The sequence below is a fragment of the Lutzomyia longipalpis genome, chromosome 1, assembly GCF_024334085.1.
Source record: "Lutzomyia longipalpis isolate SR_M1_2022 chromosome 1, ASM2433408v1".
Lineage (NCBI taxonomy): Eukaryota > Metazoa > Arthropoda > Insecta > Diptera > Psychodidae > Lutzomyia > Lutzomyia longipalpis.
In genome coordinates, this window is record NC_074707.1 from 5,944,400 (window position 1) to 5,969,277 (window position 24,878).

At 32.3% G+C, this 24,878-nt stretch overlaps 1 protein-coding gene across 1 annotated transcript; it reads left to right on the forward strand.

Annotated features, from left to right (window-relative positions):
* The first annotated feature begins 10,119 nt into the window (after positions 1-10,119).
* On the forward strand, positions 10,120-23,210 carry LOC129786655 (dopamine receptor 2-like). The gene is made up of 8 exons (XM_055821801.1): positions 10,120-10,697; positions 11,533-11,677; positions 12,039-12,150; positions 14,158-14,361; positions 14,966-15,251; positions 19,598-19,809; positions 21,779-21,830; positions 22,092-23,210. The coding sequence occupies exons 1-8, from the start codon at positions 10,439-10,441 to the stop codon at positions 22,913-22,915; spliced, it is 2,094 nt and encodes a 697-aa protein (XP_055677776.1). The 5' UTR covers positions 10,120-10,438; the 3' UTR covers positions 22,916-23,210.
* Positions 23,211-24,878: the final 1,668 nt, after the last annotated feature.

A 24,878-nucleotide genomic window follows, 5' to 3' on the forward strand; every position in this document is an offset into this window, starting at 1 on the left:
ACTTTCAAAAGATGTAGAGTTAACTCAAAGAATTAATTTCGTAGAATATTCATCATTGTAAAGAGAAGAAAATCACTGATATCTTCTTTAATATATAAAGCTGAAAAGTTTGTTTGTTTGTTTGTGGCACATGAACTTCTCCTAAACGGCTGGGCCGATCTTGATGAAATTTGGTATGGGGGTAGAGGGGGTCAATACGAGTTGCAAGCGTTATATGGGATTCCGCCCCAACCCCCCTTTATAGCGCCCCCACAGAAAAAATGATTTTTTTTCCATTTTCTACCTGCTGTAGGGTCAGATAACGGGATTTTTTATTTCAAAATTTTTTAGGGTACCGTACTATTCATTCCCCCTACTAATATACGCCCCCTTTTATAACTTAAAATGGAGTTTGCTCACACGTGATTGGGGTCTCGGGTTGACTAGTAAGAGATATTTGATATTCTTAAGAAGTTTAACTTGTATACACACTTAAATTTTTCACCGTAAATTTTACGGAATGGGCATTCTACGGTATTTCTGCACGCGTCTTAGTTAAAATTCTTTAACTAAAATTTTAGTTAAATGAATTTAACAGAGAAATACGAGAAAACCGAAATATTTTAGTTTTTTTAACGAAATCTTAGTTAATTTTTCTATGATGTCTCCGTATATTTTAACAAAAATCTTAGTAATTTTTACGGTAACGAAAAAAATTTAAGCGATTTTTTTTAGTAATTTTAACTAAAATGTTTTAGTAATTTAAACTATTTTTTTTAGTAATTTTAACTAAAATAAAACAATTTAAACGGTTTTTTTTTGTTTTTTCTTTTTATTAAAATTCTATATAAAAAAAAATATAAAAATCATGGGGAAATTCTGAATGAGCAAGAACTCCTCGGTGGGTACAAGTTGACTCCCTGATGGAGCGAAAACTTCCACAAAGGCACAAGAACTTCTCGGTGCGTACGAATTGGCTCCTGGACGGAGCGAAAACTTCCACAAAGGCACAAGAACTTCTCGGTGCGTACGAATTGGCTCCCGGACGGGGCGAAAACTTCCACAAAGGCACAAGAACTCCTCGGTGCGTACGAGTTGATTCCCTGATGAATGATGTGGGAAATCTCGGTGCTTTAGCGTTCACGCAATTCCCTGTCGGTGAATAATGTTGTCATTTAGATTGAATTTTTAAAGAAAATAAATTAAATATGGCATTACCTTCTTTGCCGGAAATTCTGAATGAGCAAGAACTCCTCGTTGCGTATAAGATGACTTGGAACGACGAGATGACGTGGGGAATTCCCTGAACAACTTCACTGCTTGACATCAACTGACAAAGTTTTTCTTCGTGGCGTTTCTTCAGGAACAAATTCAAAAACCGTTTTTTTTAACGAATATTTTAGGTAATTTTACTAAAATTTTAGTGAATTTTCATCGAAAAAGACTAAAATTTAGTTTTATTTTACTAAATTTCTACGTAATGATTAAAAGACTAAGAAATTTAGGTTTTTTTACTAAAAAAAAAATTAACTATATTGATTTCGTAAAAAAAAACCGAATGAATTATTTAATTTAACTAAAACTTTTGAAAATTTTCTGGTTTTCCGTTTAAAAAAGACAAATTTTCCCGTAAATGTACATTTACGGTGAATTTACCAGCAAATTGACTAAAATTATTTTTAGTGTGTATTGAATAAACTTTGTGTGGGTGGACAATGGTAAGTGATTCCACATTATACCTGTGCAAAAAAAAATCAAGAATATTTTCAGGTGCATCAGGGAGGGAATGCATGTTGTTATGACGATTTTCTTTGCAGGAAATTAGTTGGTATACCACAATCGTGGCATACCAAGTATTGTAATCGTCGGAAAAACCAACCACCTCAGATCCGGCTCAAACTTGGTATGAGCACGTTTTAGACATCCCACATTACGAAAATGGTGGTGGAAAATTTTTGATCCGGCCGGCCTGCCGGCCTGCCGGCCCGGACTCCACATTTTGTCTTATAGCTCGAAAACGGTAACAGATAGAGACTTCCGGTTTAAAGTTTTCTATAGAAATGTGGGTGTAAAATTTCAATTTTTCGAATTTTTAAAATCCAAGATGGCCGCCGTCCGCCATTTTGAAACACCGTCAACCAGATCCCTTGTAGCAAGAGGTCTGAAATTTTAGTATGTTGTAGAGCTCAGTGAGATGTTTTCATCAACAATTCATACTTAAAAATCGGTCAAGCCGATTAGCAAATATGGCGGACTAAAGCAAAAAGTGTTTTTTCAATATAACTCAAGAACGGCTTGACCGATTTTAATCATCTTGGTATCAAATGAAATGTTTTAAGAAGCCCTACAACTGCGTAGAACATTCCAAGTTCCAAAAACATCCACAAGAGGCGCTAAAATCAAAAAAAAATTGCCTAACTTTAAGGGGCAATATCTCCGAATTCCCATTAGGCAAATCTTTTAAATTTTGATATGTCGTAGCCTGACTTAATATCTTTCATCAGTCCGAAAATGAAGAAAATCTATGACGCCGTTTAGAAGATATGGGCATTTAAAAAATTCTTGAATTTGAAAAGTTCTAAGAGCCATATCTCTTGAACGGCTTGTCCGATTTTGCTCAATTTGGTATCAAATTAAAGGTTTTGCAAAACTCTACAACTTTCTAGAACATCAGAAACCTCTATAACCAATCCTTGAGGACAAAAAGTGCAAAAAACTGTTTTGGTAGAACAAAAATCCGCCATTTTGTGTTCTGGAGGTGACCTTGAAAATTATTGAAATTTATATCAATTTATAGCCTGTTGTAATACCTTTCGAAAACTAGTCAAGAAATTTCTGTAGGTCTTATAGAACCAGAGATATGACCATTTTTATCCATCAAATTGCCGAATTTTACAAAAAAATCAAATTTGTCTACTAATTCTGCTCACTAATCGCATTACAACGCATAAACAAACTTCTACACGTTGTAGGACACCAACTCTTATAACTGGATGCGTTATGATTGACTTTCAATTTCTTTTTTCAGATGAATGAATTTGTTATGAAAAGAGCTACATATTTTAATTCCACGTAACTTGTAGTACCTATCATGGGTGTTATGGTGCTTAGATTTGGTTTTTCTGACATCCTGAAATAGTTTATTTCTCTGTTTGAAATATAGTTTTGTTCTTCAATGGTGATTGCATAAAGGTGAAATGTATGTATTAGGTTAAATAACCGCAGTTGCTCCCGTAAATGCAATACATAACAATGTTGGTAAATAACGTCGAGAAATTTCAATCTACTCTATTTCCCATACAAGTTTTGAGTACAATATTGAGATTCAGTGCATTTTAAAGGAAATATAGAAATGCCTTCACTTTGCACATAGGAGACGAAGAAATGATATCATCGGGGTATTTTTAAAGGTACTGACATGTGCTTTTAAAGTGAATATTAAATAAAGAGCATTTCCATACATTTTTAATACTTTAACAACTTCTGAATGTCTTCTCTTTTTGTTCTGTTGTCTTTCTTTTGATCATTTTCATTCCTTTTGAAATTAGAGTGTTTTGGGAGGAATCAAAATTCAAGACAATGAGAATAGCTGAATACCTTGTATTTGTGGGATTTATTCAAGTTCTTTGTAATGCTTAGCTACTATTTAAAAAAAAAAGTTAACAAAAGGAATACGCGTAAAAGAAGAAAATGCTTTGAAATTTTTTATTAATTTATACACTTCAATTTATCTTTAATATTAAAATCAAATTTCACTAAATTACATGATGTTGTGCCATCCTTGAACAGAACTTTTCACACTTGTTTTTCCCCAAATTTAAAATACAACATTATATACATTTCCTCTAGATACTTGTTTTTGCTCCCATTTCAATTACATTTTACATTGTTGGACAAGCAATGAAAATAGGATTTTTTTTCCTTAAGTGGATGCTCGTTCAGTTCACAAGAACTCTTATAAGTAAACTACCCAGCGAGGAAAGTGGAGCAGAAAGATATAGGTGTGGGGCGAAAATAAATTGAGGAAAATGCTACATCTGGTATTATTATCTTCCTTTCTCGTAATATTCATGAGTCCTTGGAAGACCAAACTTCCGGGTAAAATACGGAAGTAAAAAAAATGGCAAGGAACTGACACGAATTAATTTTTAATTGAATAAACGTTAATTGTATTAATCTTTTTAATTATTGATCATGTTTAGGGGTGATGTTGGGGCCAGCACACTTACTAATCCGAATTGTATTAATCTTTTGGGAAATAAGGGATGATCAGGACATTTTTCAATTTTCCCATTTTTATTTATTTGTAATTTTTAGCAATAGTTCGTTGGATTTTTGTACAGAATTTTCTGTATAAAACAAATATTCGTAGCATATTTATGTAAGATACGTCAACATTTACAATGAATTCAGCATTTAAAATTATTCCGTAATGAAGTTCTCATTTATTTTCAAAACCCAACATCTTGTTTATGAGAACAAATTATACTCATTACTATTTTTCAAGCACGGAGGCTATTTTCACATTACAACACGTACATAATTTTATCTCTCTTATGTACTTTTATAATTACGAAAATCGAGTATTACGTACAACTAATTAAATGAATGCTCAGCAAATTAAGAAGCTTACTCTTGAAAAATAAAATTGTCTTCAAGTGGCTTCTCTCAACATAATATTTTTCTCAGATTGAACATTCTTTGTAGCTCATACTATACATAAAAAATGCATAGCGTGGCTGTCAAGTTGCAAAAATTACATAAAATGAACATGCAAAGGATATCAGGAAAATGAGAAAAATATTTTCTACTGAAGAAATGCAGAAATAGTTGGAACTGACATTGAATTTTTATTTGAGCTTTTTTAAGCTTTCTTTTCACATATATCCTTTTCTGCTAATATAATGAATAAACAAATAAAAAATCAGGGCAGAAATAGCTGGTCAGTGGCTTTGATGCAACTTATCGATTCAGTATGCATTTACCCAATCCGAAATTGGGTGAAGTGCATGAGGGATTATGTAACGAGAGATTCCTGTAAATTGTGGAAAAGCTTTAAAAACCAATAAATTATTCACATCTGTTGGAAATATCATTTTCGCGCTATCAAAAAGCTTTTTTTGCCACAGGCAAGATTAATACAAACGAGCAGTTTAAAATATTTTACTTTGATCCGAAAAAAGGGCTTTAAACTGAAAATAACAAGATTTTGATCAATTTACGAACTTTTTTTAAAATTTAATTTTGAAAGTTGAGGAACTTTAGTTCGAAACTATATATTATCGATATTGTCAACCTGAAAGTGTTATGTAGAGTAGAAATATAATTTTCATATTTACTGCAGCCTAAAATTGAACTTTCAGCATACAAAAGTTTGTCTTTTGAAGTGCAAAGAGCTCTTAGGAGTTCAAGTAATGTTTAACAATTTATGTGCTGCAGTATTGTCGCTAAATAAGATTTAGTATGAACAACAAAAGTTTCTCTGCGAATTTTAAACCAAAATCTAACCAAATAAAGAAATGTTGAAAGTGAATGTCTATGATAGAATTTCTCTGATTAAATTTCACGTCATGATGAGCTTGTGTGAAGAAATTACGCAGATCTATGGTTTCAAAAAAATGTCTGTTAGTTGGTTAGAGTGATGAGAAAATGAGTGATAGCTTTACGTAACAGATACTCTATTAAGCTTATGGTAACTTCTTCAAGAGGATGGAAAAGGTGAGTGATGTGTATTGTATGAGCGAAGAGAAGTTCTGTGTGAGGTGTGCTCGGGATGTTGCGGAGCGGATTTACTTGCAGAATTGTTTCTCTCTCAATGAGGACCAACTTTAAGTCCCAAAATACGCATGAGCAAAGCTTTCTGCTGAGCTTTTGCACGGCTCGTGGTAGAGGAAGTCTTTCCAATCTGGCAGTTGATTCACAGAATCCTCCAGTTTAACATGGTTGTGAAAGAGTTCTCAAATGTTTGGGAATTTTTGTACAAGATTTCATTGAGTGTCAACCTTTCTTTAACAAGTTACACAGAAAACTTACAACAAAAAGGATAAGAATCCCTTCTAAAGGACTAAGAAGTGAATAAACAGAGAAGTTCATCTAAATTACTAAAGACTTCTTCTAGGGTAAACCGGGGAGTGATAATGAACTTTGTTAATTTTATGTGCAAACTAGAGTTGTAAGTGAAGGCATCTTCTCTTTTTTCCTCTCTCGCAAGAAAATTGTCTGTGTAAACTCATCTTCTACATGCAGTGTTTCCGTTAAAAGTAAAAAAAAAATCTCAAAAGACTTTACTCAAGTTAACGAAGAAGTAACCTCTTCATATTATCTTAGTGTTTAACTTTTTCGTGTCTTTTTTTCTTCTTACAAGAATAAAAGTAGAGTAAAGAACTCAATATCCTGTGGAGGAACCGAGTAGAAAAAAAATTAAGAGAAATCTTTGTTTGTGTTTGAAAGAAAGATTCGTTCAGTGTAAATAATCACAAACGGAAGTAAAGACGACTTGTTTAAAATGCAAACAGAAGTAGGTTTTATTTCATTTTCCCAATAGAATTGGATAAAGGAAAATCCTTGATAGAGATGCTGCTGTATATTCCTTAAATTTAATGTTTACGTAATTAATAATTCCATTGGGTATATGATGTAATTTTTGCTCCAAAAGACCTACGTAAGAGCTTTTGATCTTCTTTCTCCAATATATGTTATGTAGCATTAATATTACACACGTATGGCTTCGTTTTTGGGGCACGCAATATCCTTGATCTTTTATATTTGAGGAGGTACGACGTACATCGGTATGTATTATGTGGGCAGGATTGAGCCTTGACTTCTATTAAAAAAAATTCTCACCGTAAAAAGGAACGGGCCAAAGCGGATATTGACTAAATATAAAATCAGGGTTCTGTGTACATAGTTTATTTCTTGGTGAACCATTTACACAATATTCTTTAAAACAAAATTATTTTCTTTTACTGAAAATTAAAATATAAAGGAAACCTTTTTAAATTCCAATAAATCATTTCAAGGATTATTCAAAAAAAGCCCCGAAATTAGCCTCTCTCGTGTGGAATCCATTTAGAGCTTTTTTCTACCCCTAAAAGTGGCGGGTTACCAAATAAAATCTCACTCAATATTTTTATTACTTGTTGATTGAAAAACAACAGAAACCTAAATATACATTGTGTGATAGGGACATGAGCTTTCCGGCACAATACATATTGTACATTTCCATTAGGGTAAAATGAATTTAAAAGCTTTTTTACTGCCCTCCGGCACCTCATTCAAGTGCTATTGAATGTAATACATATGCCTCAAGCTTTTTGTTTCTCAATGCAATTTCTTACAGATCGCACTTCTTGCAAAAAAAATGCTAATCCACTCTGTTTATGCTGAATTGTTTCTTCAACGAGACTATGTTAAATCCCTCATTGTTTCATTTATTTATTCGTTGCAAATCAGGGGGTGGTTGAGCTGAAATTTTAACGAAATCCCATGAAAGTTTTAAACGAAAATTTGTAAGTGGCAAAAGTTTACAAAAAGGAGATTAAAATTGCAAAGATTTAGGACTAAGATTGAGATCATTTGTAAAGTTTCTTTACATTAATTTTTACTTAACAGTTTAGTCAAAAAATTGAGTTGGAAACATTAAAAGAACATCTTTTGAATCTACAATTTTTGAGTTTGTTTTGTTTTTCGCTTCAACCTCATAAAAGCAATTTATTCATCAATTTTTTTTGAATATTCAAGGTGAAAAAAATTGTTTATCCAATACAAAAATCAATTTCAAGTCTAACAAGCAGATATACCTGTGCTAGAGAGAATTTTTGATTTTATTTTCAATGGAAAAAAAGGATTTCATTCGCTAAATCAAACCCGGGGTAGAATGATGTGAAAAGCTATATTTGGGGTGAAAAATTGCGAAGGCTTTTGTGCGATATATATTTGTGTATGTATATTTACATACAATCGCTATATATCGTATATTCACCTTTTATATTTCAAATAACCATAAGCAAATAAAACTCCAATATAAAGGAATGCGAGATATCTTTCTAGACAATGGGTGGGCTGCAAAAAAATGTACAAGAATATTTTAATGGACTTTTATGGGATAAGTGTGACAGGTTGAAGTCTGCTTTCAGTTCAACATTGTGTGATAATGCCATATTATTCTTCTATTATATGTAGTACATCTGTACGTACAACTTTGTATTAAATTTAAAGGGGATGATAAATTCAGAATTTCAATCAATGAAATTACTGAGAATTTATATGAGTTAGTATGCAATAATGGCTAGTCAACTGTTTAAAATTTTATTATGTGTCTACATTGTATGACTTTGCATAGGATGCTGAAATCTAGTCTATAGACTATATATAGACTATAGACAATTTAAAAAAAAAAAACAATGCACAAATTGTAGTAAAATTTCAAAGAGATAGGTACCAGCGAAGCTTTAAATAACCAAGGTTCTATTATAAAATTCTTTTTTTTTAATTCATAAAAATCCTTCAAAAACAAAGATGAAATTTTATACAAACGATGATTTTAGAGAAGTTTCTGAAAGTTAACAGTTTCAATGGGATAAAAATGTTTTGTATACAGATTTTTTTTAGACCAGAGAATTTTCTTTACAAAAGAAATTCCAGAATTTTGCCTCAATTTTTAGATGAAAAAAAAAACTTTAAAAAGAAATTCAATTTAGCTCTCCTTGTTCATTGGAGTTTTAAACGTAATTGTGGTAAAAGAGATTTACAGGAGCTTTTGTGAAAATTTTTTGCTTAATGAAGTCTTTACTACTGAATTCTCTATGCAAATGCAGATATTAATTAAACTAATATAGTAGATTAAACTTTCACCCTTCCATGCCATGTTCAGTCTATACCATTCAGTTGGATGTTTTCTGAAAAGATCTTAATTATTTTATGAAATTAAATAATTTCGTAAAGTTAACAATATATTTAATTTTAAGTTGAAAAAAAAAAGAAGAAACATAAATGAGATTTCTTTGGAATGAAAAATAAACAAAATCATAATGAGACTGGGAATTGAAATTGTCTCAAACTCCGCACAATGGTATGGGATTGGGGGGAAATTATTCTTCTTGTTTGTAATTTGACTCAAAAATTATATAGAAATACATAATAGAAATCATCAATTCATTAAAATTCGTATATTTTTGCTTTTTTGTTGAAATGTTTGTACACAATAAAATTACATTGTTGAAATAATAGAAGATAGATAGCATAATGTGTTTTAATGACATGGTTACGAGACGAATAGGAAATATTAGAGATTAATAAACTATGAATACTCAAAGAGACAGGTAATTAAATTTACGTATAAGGTAGACATTATAATCACTGTGTAGTGTGTAGTCATAGCAGACCACATCACAAGGTAATGAGGAAATTAATCTTATAGTACAGGAAGGATGCTGTGGTATAATTACTATCTACAAGAAGCCAGAGATTATATACATTTTAAAGCCTCAAAAATAATCTCTTAAGAATCGAAGAGGTGCGCTGCTCACTCAGGGATGAAAGATTAAGAAAATAATAGTTCTCAAGGAGATTTCTCCTCAGTTTTCAGTAAAAATTGCATTAATATACATATCTTTCATTCATTTTTCCCTGATCCTATAAAAAGGTGAAGCAAAAAAAAAAGCGACAAATTTTTTGACAATGTTTGATATGACAGACTAAAAGTAAGAAATATTATAAAGCTCTTCTAGGTTTTGGGGATTAAATGACATCATCTCATGAAAAGATTTCAATTCAATTTTTTTTTCGTATGTCAACGATTTTTTAACATTTCCCAAATCAACCCTAAATCCCCAAGGCATTCTAAAAAAAATTATAATTTTCATCCTGATATTTTCCCGCTGGTAGCTCCTGTGGTGACTGACATGATAAAATATAAAATTGTTTAAGAATTTTATCGTCCCCCAAACTTATGCCACATTCCCCGAAAATTCATTCCATTCCTGAACTTTGGTACTGTTTTATATTTATTTTTTCAGCTTTGAATTACAATTTAAATTCTTTCTGTAATGGGCCGAATGCTAAGAAATGTGATTTTTTGAGAAATATGGAAACACTGCAATGGAGAAAGAATGAGAATCTAAATTTTCATTAAAGGGAACTTTATGTGAAAGTAATGAAGGGAAATGGCAAGAAAGTTTTGTTTGGTGAAAATGTTATATTTATCCCAAAGTTACGGAATATTTACATAAACTTGCAAAGTGAATTTGTTGTATATAACAACCATTTGAAATGAGATTATCAAGTGAAAGAGGACGCAGAAGGCGAATAGGCAGTAAAGATTGGGATCTGAATTTAGGACTTTTGGTCCCCTGTTAATGCCTAAAGTCCTGTGGAAGCTTTCCGACGAGAGTTTATACTTTTGAGTAATTTTTTTTATTTATTAAATTGGACATCGAAAATTATTGTGATAACAAGAAATATGACAAATATGGACAACATCACACTTTCTGAGAATATCTCCAGTACAGTGTCGGATGCGGAGGCCTGGAGAGATTTTTCACAGCAACATCTCTACATTATTCTTCCTGTGACATTAATTTACTCCATCATCTTCCTCACTGGCGTTCTTGGCAATGTCATTACATGCATTGTAATTTCAAACCATAGATCAATGCACACCGCAACAAATTACTACCTATTCAGCCTCGCTATATCCGATTTAGTGCTACTCATTACAGGTAAGCTTATTTTAATGGAAATTAGAAAATTCCATCACACAATTTGTAATTTGTAATTTGTAGGTTTTCATGTGGTTGAAAAACTTATGAATAGGCAATTTATTTCCAAAAAAACTAATTAATTAAAAGACTTTGTTTTTCATGTGAAATTCTTGGAAACTTCATGAAAAACCTATTAAAAAAATATATTGTCATATACCGTATAAAAATTCTGAAAAAGATTCTATTGATTTTTTTTTATTTGCAAAAGCGCCCAAAAAAGATTTTTTTTCTATTATTGCTCTTATAAATGATTAATAAAATGCGTAGGTGTAATTTGATTAAATTATTTTAAACAATTTGTGTGTGAAAAAGAATTTAATATCCCAAATAGTTAATTTAAAAAACCCAATCATGCATTATTATGAAAAATATTTAATTAATTGAAAAGCAATTTTAACCTTAAAATAGATTACAAAATACACCTGATCCTAATAAAGTGACCATTCATGCGTAATTACTGAAGTGTGTGTATAAAATTTTATGTAATATTTTAATCGGTATATTTTGTACCACAATGATGAGACCACACAATGGGTTTATATGTCAAAGTCACTTTAATTCAAGTGGAAATTATTATTAATTATTTTTCACTATAATTTTAATCCGCATTTATGTTGAAGTGAAAGTAAAATTAAAACTTGTTTAAATAAAATATTTAGTTCATTTTGCATTAATGTTTTTGGGAGGAATCGAAGAGTAATTAAAAATTCCTCTTTATTTGTAAAAAAATTAAAAAATTTGTATGAAAAGTTTGTCTTTTTAAGAATTTTTTCTACATACTTCACCATTGCAGGTCTACCGCAAGAAATGTACAACACGTGGCACACTTGGGAAGCTCCCTTTCCATTCAGCGAAACAGTGTGCATCCTCCAAGGATTCGCCGCAGAGACATCAGCCAATGCAACTGTCCTCACAATTACAGCATTTACGGTTGAGAGGTGAGTTCCTCTGAAGTAGCTTTTCAAGTATCTCTTTCAGTATACCAAATAATCATCTAAAATGAGATTTCCTCCCCGTTCTGAGAAATATCATTAATCACCATGAGAGAAGATTCATGGGCAATACAGGGGAACGATGATTTTAATTGGAAATTTCTCATATAGAGTCCCACATGGTCCCACCAGACTTTCCAAGACTTTTTTTTCTTGTTCCTAAAGCTTCATTTTTTTTGTATCGAAGAAAAGTTTGTTAAATTAAACATTTCTGCTTGGTCGTGTGTACACATCTGAGAAGATGTAGGGCAGGAACGTGTGTTGAAATTCAATTAGACTTAAATTACCATTTTTTTTTCCTTCGTAGATACATGGCGATCTGTCACCCATTTCTCTCGCATACCATGTCGAAGCTTTCCCGAGCAATTAAATTCATCCTGGCTATTTGGGTTATTTCCATGTGTATGGCTGTGCCGCAGGTAAGAAAAAGATTCACCAAATATTTTCTCCTTCCAATCGTTGTCATTATTTTTTCATTAAGCTTGTATTCCATTACGGAAATTAATCGGAAACTTAATATTCTAACGAAAAAGTCCCCATCCTAAAGGGTTAGTTTTTGCAGTATTTAGGCAATTTAGGTGTATTAGATAAAAAAAAATATGATTGAATTGATACATGATGGTTTTTCCCTCATTTCCCTGTCATTTTAAAGCTATATTTTTGAGAAAAAAAGAAATAATTCAATAAGACATAATTCAATATTTTCTTTTGAAATATTTGGCTATTTTGTAGGTTGTTTTTTGAGCTTTCATTAAACACAAAAAAGCCTAAAAAATTGTTCTAATTTTCAAACAACAACAAACTTACCACGAGATTTAGAATGAAAAGAAATAGCTTAATTAAATCAATAAAGTGGAACTTTTGCAATTAGCTATTATGGTTTAAGTGGGTTGGTATCAAACCATAATACCGTAGTAAACATTAAAGAGAAAACCGGTGATTTATGGTTTTCCTATGCATCATCCCCTGACCACAATTCCTAACATTTCAAACATTGCACTGAAGCGACTGAAACTGATGTAATGCGTTCAATTTGTGGTGATAAAATGAGTGATATAGTGGTAGTAAACACTCTTGCACCTTGCTTTGTACTACCGCAAATCCTATTAAATTAGTCAATTGGTATTAAGAGAAGAATTTAACGAAATATGCAATGAGATTTAATTACAAATATTTATCCAGGTGTAAATTATTGCAATACTTTATTATGCGCTAAAACATGTAATATTTTACATCTAAAAAATAATTTTTCTTTGTACCTACTTTAACAATTTTAAACGCATTCTACTGGAATATTTTAATTAGTGCACTAAAGAAAAAAAATTAAGCACAGCTGAGAAATTCTTTACAAAATTTTCCTAACTAATGGAAAATTAATAGCAAATATGTACTTTCACTGCTTTCATGTCGTATTAAGTGAAAATTATTAGTAGAAGAACATTTTTATGAGCAAAGAAACTTCTTTCTTTATTATTTTAAATTTTTAAGACAACATGTATTTTATTTCAAAATTTAATTAAATTCTATTTTCTTGTCTGCCAGACAAGATAATTAGCTTTGCAAATTTTTTCAACGAGGAATGTAAAATATTGTCGTAGGTGGGCTTATATTGTATGTAAATTAAATGTTAATTTGTTGAAAAAAAATCTAGAGCTTTTTTTTATTATCTAAAAGAAAATTTCCATCTTCGGTTTTTAGATGTGGTTTGAGATGAGACTCACACAACTCCTTTTCTCCAATAAAGATATTCAAGAATTCTATAATATGTGAATAGATTCGATTTAGACCATCTTACCTCAACATTAAATCATTTATGCAAGAATATCTCTTCTGTTTGCGCCGTGGAATACATAACTCAATTACATGATTGAAACATAGGGAAAGTTTGGAATTACAGAATTGAATTGCACAAAACTTTCTTTTCATTTTGTGGTGCTGAAAGTTTTACCAGGGAGCTTTGGACAATACTACAAATTTTAACATTTTAGTGAAGTTGAAATAATTTAAATGAAGTCTCAAATGAAACTTAATGATATACCCTAATGGTGTATTCAAATTCTGTCCCCACAAATTGTTCTGAATTGTTTATCTTTACAATACGACTCGGATGAGAGACATTTCCAAAAAAAAATTCAATTAATTTATTTTATTAATTCCCTAATAGGTTTTGAGAGATTTTATTCCTTTTAATGGATAACTTTTGAGAGCTTTGGGAAATGGGACTATTTCGTACAAAAGTTTTCAAAATTATATTTAATGCTATTTTGATTAATCATTTACATAGCATAAATATATGTATTTTTACATAAATAAATAATAATTAATAATTTGGCAAACAAAAACTTTTATTATATGTAGAAGAAATATAAGAATAAATTAAAATATTCTTTTTTTTGTGTACCTATCTGTTTGTATTTTTTTTTCAGACTTGGGATTTAGGATTCACCAACGGAGACTACTGCACATTGAAGCTTGGAGCTTACAAGCATGTCTTCCTCATTTCCTCTGTGCTTGTTTTTGCCTTCCCAATGGTGATAATTACAGTGTTGTATATTTTAATTGGGTTGCAACTGCGGAAGTCTAAAGTCGTAACGAGAGGAACTGTTGCCGGTAGCAGTGTCAGATTGAAGGTATGTTGCATGGCCAAGAAGAATTGTTGAGTCAAGCATAATTATATTATTTGGAATATGTTTAAATTGTAAAGATTTCTCTCATTTTTTATACAATTTTTCTTATCTTTATTCTTTAGTTTAAATTAATTATTTAAAGTTTTATTGTTCTTTCTTGTACTGAATTTATGCAATTTTTTTTTCAAACGTAGTTATGCTATTTTGGACGAAACTTACAAATTAATATCAATTTCATAAATTGAATTGAATTTCTCATCTGATGTGCAAAGTGAATTTTCCCCCAAAACCATATTGATGAACGAGGGATTTTCGTTGAAATATTTACGTTTTGCGCATTTTACTTTACACGGATAAATCGATCATTAGAATCAGAGTAAATTGCCACCACAATTAATTGGAATTAAATGTGGTAAACATACAGCCTGTTATGAGGATCTTGTTCAGTCGAGTGAAATGTTGGAAGAATTGTCACATAAACAAATTAATTTAACGCATGGCAGTTATGGGGGAAAATGTTATGTTGCGTTGTTTACCATGAATTTCTGAGGGTGTTTACATTTTCTCTTTTGTGCGTTTTGAAAAAAAAAAAATCTGAAACTTGCAGAGCAGCACTTTCAAGCGAAGAGCGCAACAAACTATCATTACGACAGTTGATCATCAACAACCCTCACCCCAGGCAATGAAGCGTCTCCAATCGCAGCCAAACATGATTCCAGCATATCAATTTCCCATAAATGGTGGGGATGCAGTTAGTGGGAATAATGGGGATGTCATGGAGCTCAACAACACTCACAAGAATCCCACCAATGGAACAGTCGATGAGGAAGGTCGGAAGAATTTCTCAACACGCTCTCACAACTATGCATCCCGCCATGTGGTCAATATGCTAGGTGAGTGCTCCCCCCTCTGTGTTACCACGAATGCAACATGAAGAATTTACTTGATTGAATAATTCCTCTGTGCACTCTATCACCTTTGGAATTTTCATAAAATAGATCTTTTCCAAAAAATATTGAATTGTTTTTGAAATATGTACAAAATTGTTTTGAATGGTGGTTTTATTGCTTTTTTTTTGTAACCCCCCTTACCTTCCCCCCCATAACCCAGTCTTAAGCTATACAGCTTATATGGACTACCGAATCACAAACATACAACAAATAACATCTTAATACATTCAATCACATTCATACTTGCACTCCATTCATTCTAATAAACGAAACAATTTTTCTCAGTGGTTCTAGTGGTTTTATTGCATTATAAACCTCCTTCAAACCTTAATATTCTTTGGAGAGTTTTCTTAATTAATTTTTGACCATGTTTTAAGAGTCCTTATGTATGTTACACGAGGTAAATTGTCGCTTCGCTCCAATTTACCTCGCCCTGCTTCGCGGGGATTTTTTGCGCTTCGCGCAAATTTTATATAGAGAAAATAATTGAGATGAAAAAAGTCCAATAGAAAATGTATTCGTTGGTAACAATCGCCTGGTATCAGGAGTCTCTGTACCAAATTTCATCACGATCGGACCAACGGTGTAGAAATGCATAGATGAACAGGAACGAAATTTTAGAGAGACCTTTCTTTATTATATAGATGGGTTAAATCCTCCCAGTTGTAACGGAATTTTGTTTTTCAATTTTTTTCAAATTATAAGTTATTCCCGGAAAAGCTGGTTAGAAGATTGTACCATATTTTATTTATTTGTTTATTTATGCTTCACGATTCCGACATATGGAATTCCCGATATTGAAAAAAAAATGCGAAGGTCTTTTGCATACTGACTTCCTTTTTCGCGAATAGCGAAATAGCAACGCAAAATACGAAACAAAATAATTTGTACCATCAGCTTTAAAGCCATTTGAGAATAATTCTTTTTGTGTAAAAATCCAAGCTATAGTTCGTATATTTCTCAACGTTTCTCTGGGACGTTTTTTGGGTGAAAATGTCTTAAAATAATTTAAAACCTAATTTTGCTTAAGATTGGGGAACTTACCCTATATAACTTGCTTAAGGCTCTATTTTTTGCATAAAGCTACACTCATGTTTATTAATTATATTTTTTCCGCATTCATTGAATATTATCAAGTTTAATAAAAACAAATAACCCATTTATTAATTCATTGTCGGAAAATTCAGAGAATTTTTTAGACACAAAATATATAGATATTTCTGTAACAGAATTCTGCATATATAGTGATTATATGTTTTTGGAATGAGGAAAAGTATGAGCTTTGAAACTTTTCTCTGAAAAGCTTCTTTTAACGTGATTTTCTTGAATCTTTAACAAACTATTTTTCTTGAAATATTTGAAAAAGAAATTCTTGTTCTCAAAGTTCTTCGTTCTTTGACCTTTTCATGGTTAAGCAACAACTTTATCATCTTTTTCTCTGATAAATTTCCAATAAATTGTGTGCCCTTCTCTTAATGAATTAAATATATATTTTTAGTTTACAATGGTGGCCTTCTTCTGAATTTTCCTGTGTTCCGATAAGCATTCCACGTCGCTTTTCTTTTTTCATTCCTTCCCCATGAAGCGGTGTGTCCTCGGGAAATTTTATACGATGTTGAATCTCCTTTTGTATTTTCTTTTCTCGCGAATTCGTAATTGAATATGAATGTGGCAACGTTGTGTGATACTTTGATAGCCCTTTGAGACAAAATATTTTTCTTTTGATTTCCTTATGAAGGAAGAAATGTTTTACAACTTAAACACACTATGACAAGTGCAATAAAAATAATTTCACGCATCATTGTGCTTTTATATGTGGAATAAGTATGTGTGACAGATATAACGAAATATGAATGCTTTTACATTCTTCGTGTTAACAATAGATACAAAAGACAAAAAATTGGAGTATAGAAAGATTCTGTCATTTTTATTAGATGGTGCTGCGGTGACTATTTCTTCTTATTTTACTACCATCAATAAATCGAACAACATCCCTTGGGGGTGGCTATAAGGGGTGTATTTTTGCAAGAACAACACATAAAATGAGTGAGATTGAATAAGTATTTGAATATTACGAGTGTGGGAAGCTTTTGTGCTATTTTTATCTATTTTTTTTATCTATTTACATGCGAAGAAAAAAATGAGTATTTTAGAAGGAATCTTATGTAATTTTGAATAAAGGATAAATTGCGTAGGTAAAAAAAAAAGAATTTGCTAAAAAATGCTGTCATTTCGTTGTGAAAGCCAGTTTAACAAAAGCAAAATTTATTCTCAATTTCCCGTGAAATTGTAAAATAAAAAAAGCCATTCGATGTACTTTCCCGGAATGTTGTATACGCTTTAATAAAAGCCCGACAATATTTCACAGCGTGGATTGGGGAGGAAGTGTATATAATACCCATTCAAGTATTTGTTTAATGAGACCGCCAATAATGAGAAGGGACATTTTGACTTTTCTAAAATGTATTGCGGAACGTTGAGATAACATCTACAAGCCCATTGAAGGACCCTCCACCACAAACCTATTTATCCCCATCTCAATTTTAGAAGAACCCCATTGGATTGTCGAAGGGTGTTTCTTCGGGAAAAAACATGGGGTATGTCTTATGTTTTTTCTCCGGTGAAATATATGTTGTAATTAGAAAGAGATATACCTACCAAGTTACATGTAAAAATACCTAAACGTATATGTATAATTTTTTTATCATCCTCTTATCTCTAGTACATGGGGTTGTCTTTTGATGACATTCTCGTTTATTTTTCCTCTTTGCAAAATATAAAATCCCTTTTAGAACATCTCTCATCGTGTTTTCAACGCGCTGGGAAATCCCGAAGAAAATGGACCTAAATTAAATTTTGTGATTTTGTGCTTTTAAGGTGATGTAAAGAAAAGATGTGAAACCGTATTTGGGTGAACTTCTTGAAATGATTTGATAAATATTTATCTTATTCTCTTTCCTGAAAAGTTAATCTTTTCACCAGTATTACAAAGAAATTCTTCGAGAGAGTTGTTTCTGCGGGGATGAATGGCGGGGGAAATTCTAAAATGTATAGGGTGGGTAAGGGCCTAAATGGTGCTAATTGAAATTGATTCTGAAAATTAGAATTACCGTGTAAAGGAAAAGTGGTAAAATATTTAATAAGATTCTTGCTTAAAGATTTTATCAATTGTTTTGAATTTAATAGCTTTAGCTTTAAAGCTTTCTCTTCTGAGAATTGAATTAATTGAATTTACTGTTGAATAAGGGGTATATCCTAGGGAGAGTGTTTGGGTGTCAATAAACACCTCATAAAAGTTCAGAAAGTTCAGGCTTTTCTTAAAACATTGAGAAAAGTTATTGAAAAAAAATTGTCAACGTTTGAAAAAAAAATCAACAAATATGAAATGAAACATCAAACGTTAGAAAAATTGTCAAATATTAGAAAAAAGCGAATAACAATAAAACAAATAGGTAACAAATAAAATATATTTTACATCAAATGTTAAGAAAGACACGTTTGACGGTAAAGAAATATAACAAACGTTAGAAAAGAATAAAAAATAATTCAGGATGTTTCTTAATCCATTTTCGATGTGTTTTTTAATTTAAAAATTTAATTTCAATTTCCAAAAAAAAACTTTCGATTTATTCATAGCTTCAGAGATAAAATATGTAGTGAAATTCTCAAACATACAATATACGTACATAATGTAGCTTTGATTGGTTCTTTGAGAGAGCACAGATTTCAAAATTTTTTATTTGGATTTCTTGCCACTTTTCCGCACTTCCTCTAACCTTGCGACTTTTAGGATGTTCTCATTAATTTAGAATTATTCTCATGCCTTATGAAAACAAAACCTCTTGCACTTTGGGCTTATTTTTCTTTTTTTTGTCGAATAATTCTTTCATTTTCCTGCAACAAACTTTTTCAGAAAGAATTCATCTAAAAATATCTTCCTGTTTTCCCATCGTTTGTTAATAAATAATTTTTAAGAAATGGAATGAGGGAGGCATTTCTCAGTTCCTTAATTACACTTTCGAATGAAAAAGTTTAAACGTATGCGAATGATTGTTGAATGAGGGGAGGAGAAATTCTTTCTTTGAGCTTCTCCTAAAAAAAGAACAAGCTTCAAAGAACATCGTGCGTGTATTTTATTTGAAAAATTCACACGAAAAAGCACCTGAAATGAAGGAGCTTTTATGTACTCTGTGATAACACGTGCACTTTGAAATATCTACAAAAGTTGTTGACTTTTAACTTTTACGTTGATTTTTGTAAATATATATGTTTTTGTCTGCATATTTCAGTGGCCGTTGTCGTGGCATTTTTCATCTGTTGGGCCCCTCAGCACTCCCAGCGTCTCTACTCCACCTACGCGGGGGAAAACAATGACAAACAAGTCTTCATAATAATATACTACACAATGAACTACACGTCTGGGATACTCTACTACTTGTCGACGTGTATCAATCCATTCCTCTACAGCATAATGAGTTATAAATTTCGAGAGGCCTTCAAGGTATGTTTATTGAAAGCATTTAATTTGCCAAATTTTTATTTTCTTTTCGCTCTTTTTTTTTATTATTCACCATCAAAAAGGGAGAACGTATTTATTTCGTAAACAAATCTACAATAATTTTAAAAGGTCCCTTTAGCACCAATTCTAGACAGTTATGGGACATTTTCTTGGTCATTTCCAAATTTAGGAATTATATATTTTGTTATCGACGAAATGACAAAAAGTGCCATATAATAGGAAAATTGGGTGATTCAGAGCACGTCCCGGGGACTAAAATGGAAATACTTACACTAAACTGACCTTTACCCACAATCACAATAATCTTAATCTTCACCACAAAAGCCATGATTCAAGTCTCCGTCGTAATGCCTGCGGAATGAGAGAGGGAAAGCTTCTGATATTGGGCGAAAATTGCGTTCTTTTGCCAAGAAAATATCTATGTTAGGGTGTGGGAGAGTGGTGGTTCAGGTGTGACACCCCACAGAGCTTTCTCTCAATTACTTCGCCACGTTATACTTGTGAATTTCTTTCTTATAATAGGAATGTCTGTGAGATAAATTGTAACATAATGGAAAGCTTCTGTTGAGAGCTTTACGATGGATGACAAAAAGACATAATTTACTATGGAATTTTCTTCTTTATTTGATCTCAATGATTTAAAACCATGACATTTCCTTATTTGAATATTTTATTAACGGCTTTTCTATTATGTTTAATGTTTAAACTATATAGGCCCATCAATTCTTCTTAATGATCTTTTATCTTCTATTTCATGGTTGTTTTTTTCAATTATTTGAATGTTGTTTGGCATACTTATCATATCCACGGGGAGCATAGAAAAGCTTCTACGTGTGCTTCACTCAAAAGGGATATGAAGATACTAAAAGGATGTAAAAAAAGCAAACATACACATACACACACGTTCTGTATGAGAATTCAAAGAAATTTTCCCTACGGCGGAATTTTCTATTTATGCCTCTCACCTGTTGTTTCCTCAAAATATTCAACCACGAGTTGTAGGTATAATACTGCTAAGTGAATGTTCAATTGATTGAGTTGTTGCTTTGCATAAAATTTTCCACGCCATCCAAATAGTCTTACAAATGAGGGTTGTAAGACTTGCATCTGCACGAGCTGTTATGTGCTTTGTGTTTTCTAAATCAAAGGCATGCGTGGGAGGATGTGAAATAGTAATAGAGGCACAAAATTAACTTCCCCTCTGTGACCGAACTGCAGTGATTTACTTTAACGATCCTGTGCCTCTGCACATCACCGCCCAATTTGTACATTTAAATGGGGTTTATGGGAGTTAATTTGGGCAGGAAAACCTTTGACCACCGTAAAATGGGAATGTTAATTAAGAGTTAGGCTACCCAAATGGCATTGCCAATTATGTGCTTTTTTCAGTGTGGTTTTTCTAAATCCACCTCCATCCAATAAAATATATATTTTTAGCCAGAGCGATCACTCTGTTATCCTCGGTGGCGGTAATGGTAGTAAGTTTCGCTCAAATGAGGGTGTGAGGGATTGTGGGTGGTTTTATTCTTGTGAAGGATTAGAGAGCTCCGGGACAGAGAGATGGCATTGAGAAGAAGAACGAAACGAAGTGATGGGAAAAGGAATTGACGAAAAAAAAATTGTGGGAATGGGGTAGAACAGATTATTTGTGGGTATAAAATTCAATGGAGATGAGGTTACTTATTGCCAAAACAATATGAATTGAGACTCAATTTCGTATTGCGCCTCGGGGAATTTTCTCAATTTTGATACAAACGCGCCCCATACATATCATACTTATAGGTATATAATATATGTATAATGTACTTTTTCGTTGAATTTATCTTTCACATCTGTTTGGTGTATTATTATTAAAATTGTTGACTGTGAAGACGAATACTTTTCTAACATAATTCCCTCGAAATTCTCTCTCTTTACACTCTCCATTTTTCTGATGTGTGTGGCTGTGAAGGAAACCATCGTATTCTCCTTCCATCGACGCTCACCACCATCCGGTCGTCAAGGTAGGTTTTATCGAACTGTTTCGCAGCGTTCTAACTCAAACAATTCTCATTCGGCAAACACTTGCTCGTCAATCTGTTCCACCCAATACACGCCGTATGCACATCGGCGTCCGAATGCAGAATCCGTACGTGTGCCCTCGAATGCACGGCGTCCACTTGTTGTTTCCTTCCGACGCTTTGAAAAACCGCGTCCGGGCGACCATGATTTTTCCGTTGTAGGCATATCTGAGAAATCAAGCGACGATCCTACTTCTTCCACAGCTAGTGCTGAGCCCATTCTCAAAGGTCAAAGCTGTGGTATGACAAATCGTCTAGCAGATGCATGCTGTACGGGGCAGAAGATACCAACTAGATTGCCACTAAGCACATTTATGGGTGCCGTAAAACCCCTCCCTGAGAACTTTCTGCCACGCCATGTGGAAGCGGATGGCATGTGGAGCGATGGAAAGGAGATTTTTGCGTTGAATCATCCCACACACGCTATGTCGACAAACACCATGGATTACCCACAGACGAAGAGTTTGACCCATTCAAACCTCCTGACACGTAGCGATGAGAATTTACCCCGATTTGTGCATGAAGCCACCGAGGAGGGCATGTACACGTCAGGGCACCATCATATGGGGCATTTAAGTCAAGCTGTCGGCATGCAACAATCCATATTTCACACAGTGCAGGAGAAGGCTCAACAATTTGTATCGCGACACGTGTACATTGATTTTAGTGGACGACGGAGCAATAGGTCACCCTATGATAGCCCCGAAATGTCCAACAGCTCCAAACAGCTCGAGGAGAATCTGCAAAAAATCCTCGAGGACGTTGTTTTGCATCCCACAAAGCATGCAAAACCCAAACGACGTGTCACAGATTTTATTCGCATCAACGGTGGTAAGAGTGGTATTTGCTGCCTCAGTAGTTCCGGCACATCCAAGGGTAGCAGTGACAATGGGGAGCATGACGCAGAGAAGAAGTGCATGGGCAAGAGCAAGAGTTTGCCAACGTTTTCGCATTTGAATGTGGCAGCAACAGGTGGAGAAAGCTCACAGCAGAACTTTTATCACCACCCACCGGATGTCTATGCTTAAGTGCAACGAATAACGGATATGTAGATAGATTCCGATGAAGTGGAGCTTTCGGTACCAGGCGTCTCCACTAAATAACTACCCTTTTATGAAGCCGTGCTGTTAGATTACATGCGTGCTTTTCCATTGATTACATTTTGGTGTAGACTTTTCTTTTTCATCCATTGAAATCTTTTTTCTGTTGCTTTTTCTTTAAAAGTTTATTTGTTAAGTTAAAACGACAAAGAAAATATTTTATTATTGTGTGCGTGTGTTTAAAGTAATATTTAATTTTATTCTCATTCCGCACTCACTTAGAAAATCTCCTATTTAAGCTCTCTTCTATATTTGCTTGTTAAGTTTTAATATTAAGAGTCAATTTTAGGTTTTAAAAACTTAAAAGTTTCATCTAAATATAATATTTTGTTAATTCATAAGAAATTTAATGAAGAATTCATTTTTTTGAATTGAAAGTTATAATAAAAATTAATTCATATTTTTTTATGAAAGGTTGGATGTGGGAAACATGCGTTAAAAATAATAATTTCTAATAGGTAATAATTTTTTTTGTCAAAAAGAAAAAGTTTCATTTATTGTCTTTTTTTCTTTTTTTATCCATGAATTTTGAATAATTTTAATGATGTTTTCTAAGAATATTCAACGGATAAATGTTTAAGCTATTTCAGTCTATTAAATTACCATCAAAACATACTTGAAACGGGTACGAAACATTCGGTCTTTGTATCATGATTTTTATTCTTTAAATCTTTTTTAATCCTTGGAGGATTTTGCTGGCTAAAGTGGCCAATTCGACTTTTTTCAATCGCCTAAAATCTATTAAACATTTCTTGATAATTTTTACATCTGTGTATAGGGAAGTTTCATTACTTCTGTATCGTCGAAAGAAAACTTGGAAAAATATTTTCTTTTCAAAGAAAATGAAGGTCGAACTTTTGAGGTTAAAAACCTGGATCCTCCAAGTGTTAAAGGTTAATTTTCAGTCTAAACGTTGTATTTTAAACTTCTATACGTAGTAAATTTAACTTATTTTCAATTTTAAAAAAATAACATTTAAATTCGGAAAAATATAATGTTTTACCTTTGGGTCAGAACATGACCTTATAGACGCAGAAGGGTTAATATATACTATGTAATTTTTTTTTATTCTTCTCTAAAGTAGCATAAAAATTTCAATTTGATTCATTTTATTCTCAGTGTAATCTTACTTTTGCACGTTATACACGATTTTTAAACAAATTGAATTCATTTATTACCTAGATTTTTAAAACTAAAAAAAGTTTCTTTAATTTTATACTCCATCGCGTAATAAATTAATCAATAAGCATGCAGAGTAATTTAACAGCACGCATGACGAAAGCTCGTGTCTAGGGAAGCTTTCGCCTGAAATGGAGCGAAAACTCGGCGCCTCCACTTGAATGTGTTGTTTTATATAAAACACAGACCACGTTTAATAATAAATAAAACTATATAATATAATGAATTAAATGTGTGATTGATGTACCTGTGAAAAGAAACATTTCATTGATGAAATTATTTTGGAAACTAGAAAAACATACCGCTCTGTATGAAATTGAATTTAAAGTTATTATTATATATAAAATTAAAATCAAATAATTTCAAATGAATTTGACACCTCATGAATCTTTTATTTATTGTCAACAACCATTACTTTGCAGATGAGTGCACGTCCTTTTTTATTATTCAACCGACCACTACTGTGTGTATTTTCAGATGACTGCAAATCAACATATCAATTATGTTCGTTGGCAAATCATTCAGAGGGTTTTGTTTGTTCAAATCACAGACGAAGACGCTTGGAGAGTGTATAGGAAAGCACAACAAATGGATTAGCGTTAGGTGTTCAATACTTATTTTTGGCACATTTATTGCATTCGAAATATATGCGAATTTCTTGTAAATTATCTTTTAATTATACATTATCAACATACATACATTGAGCGCTCTC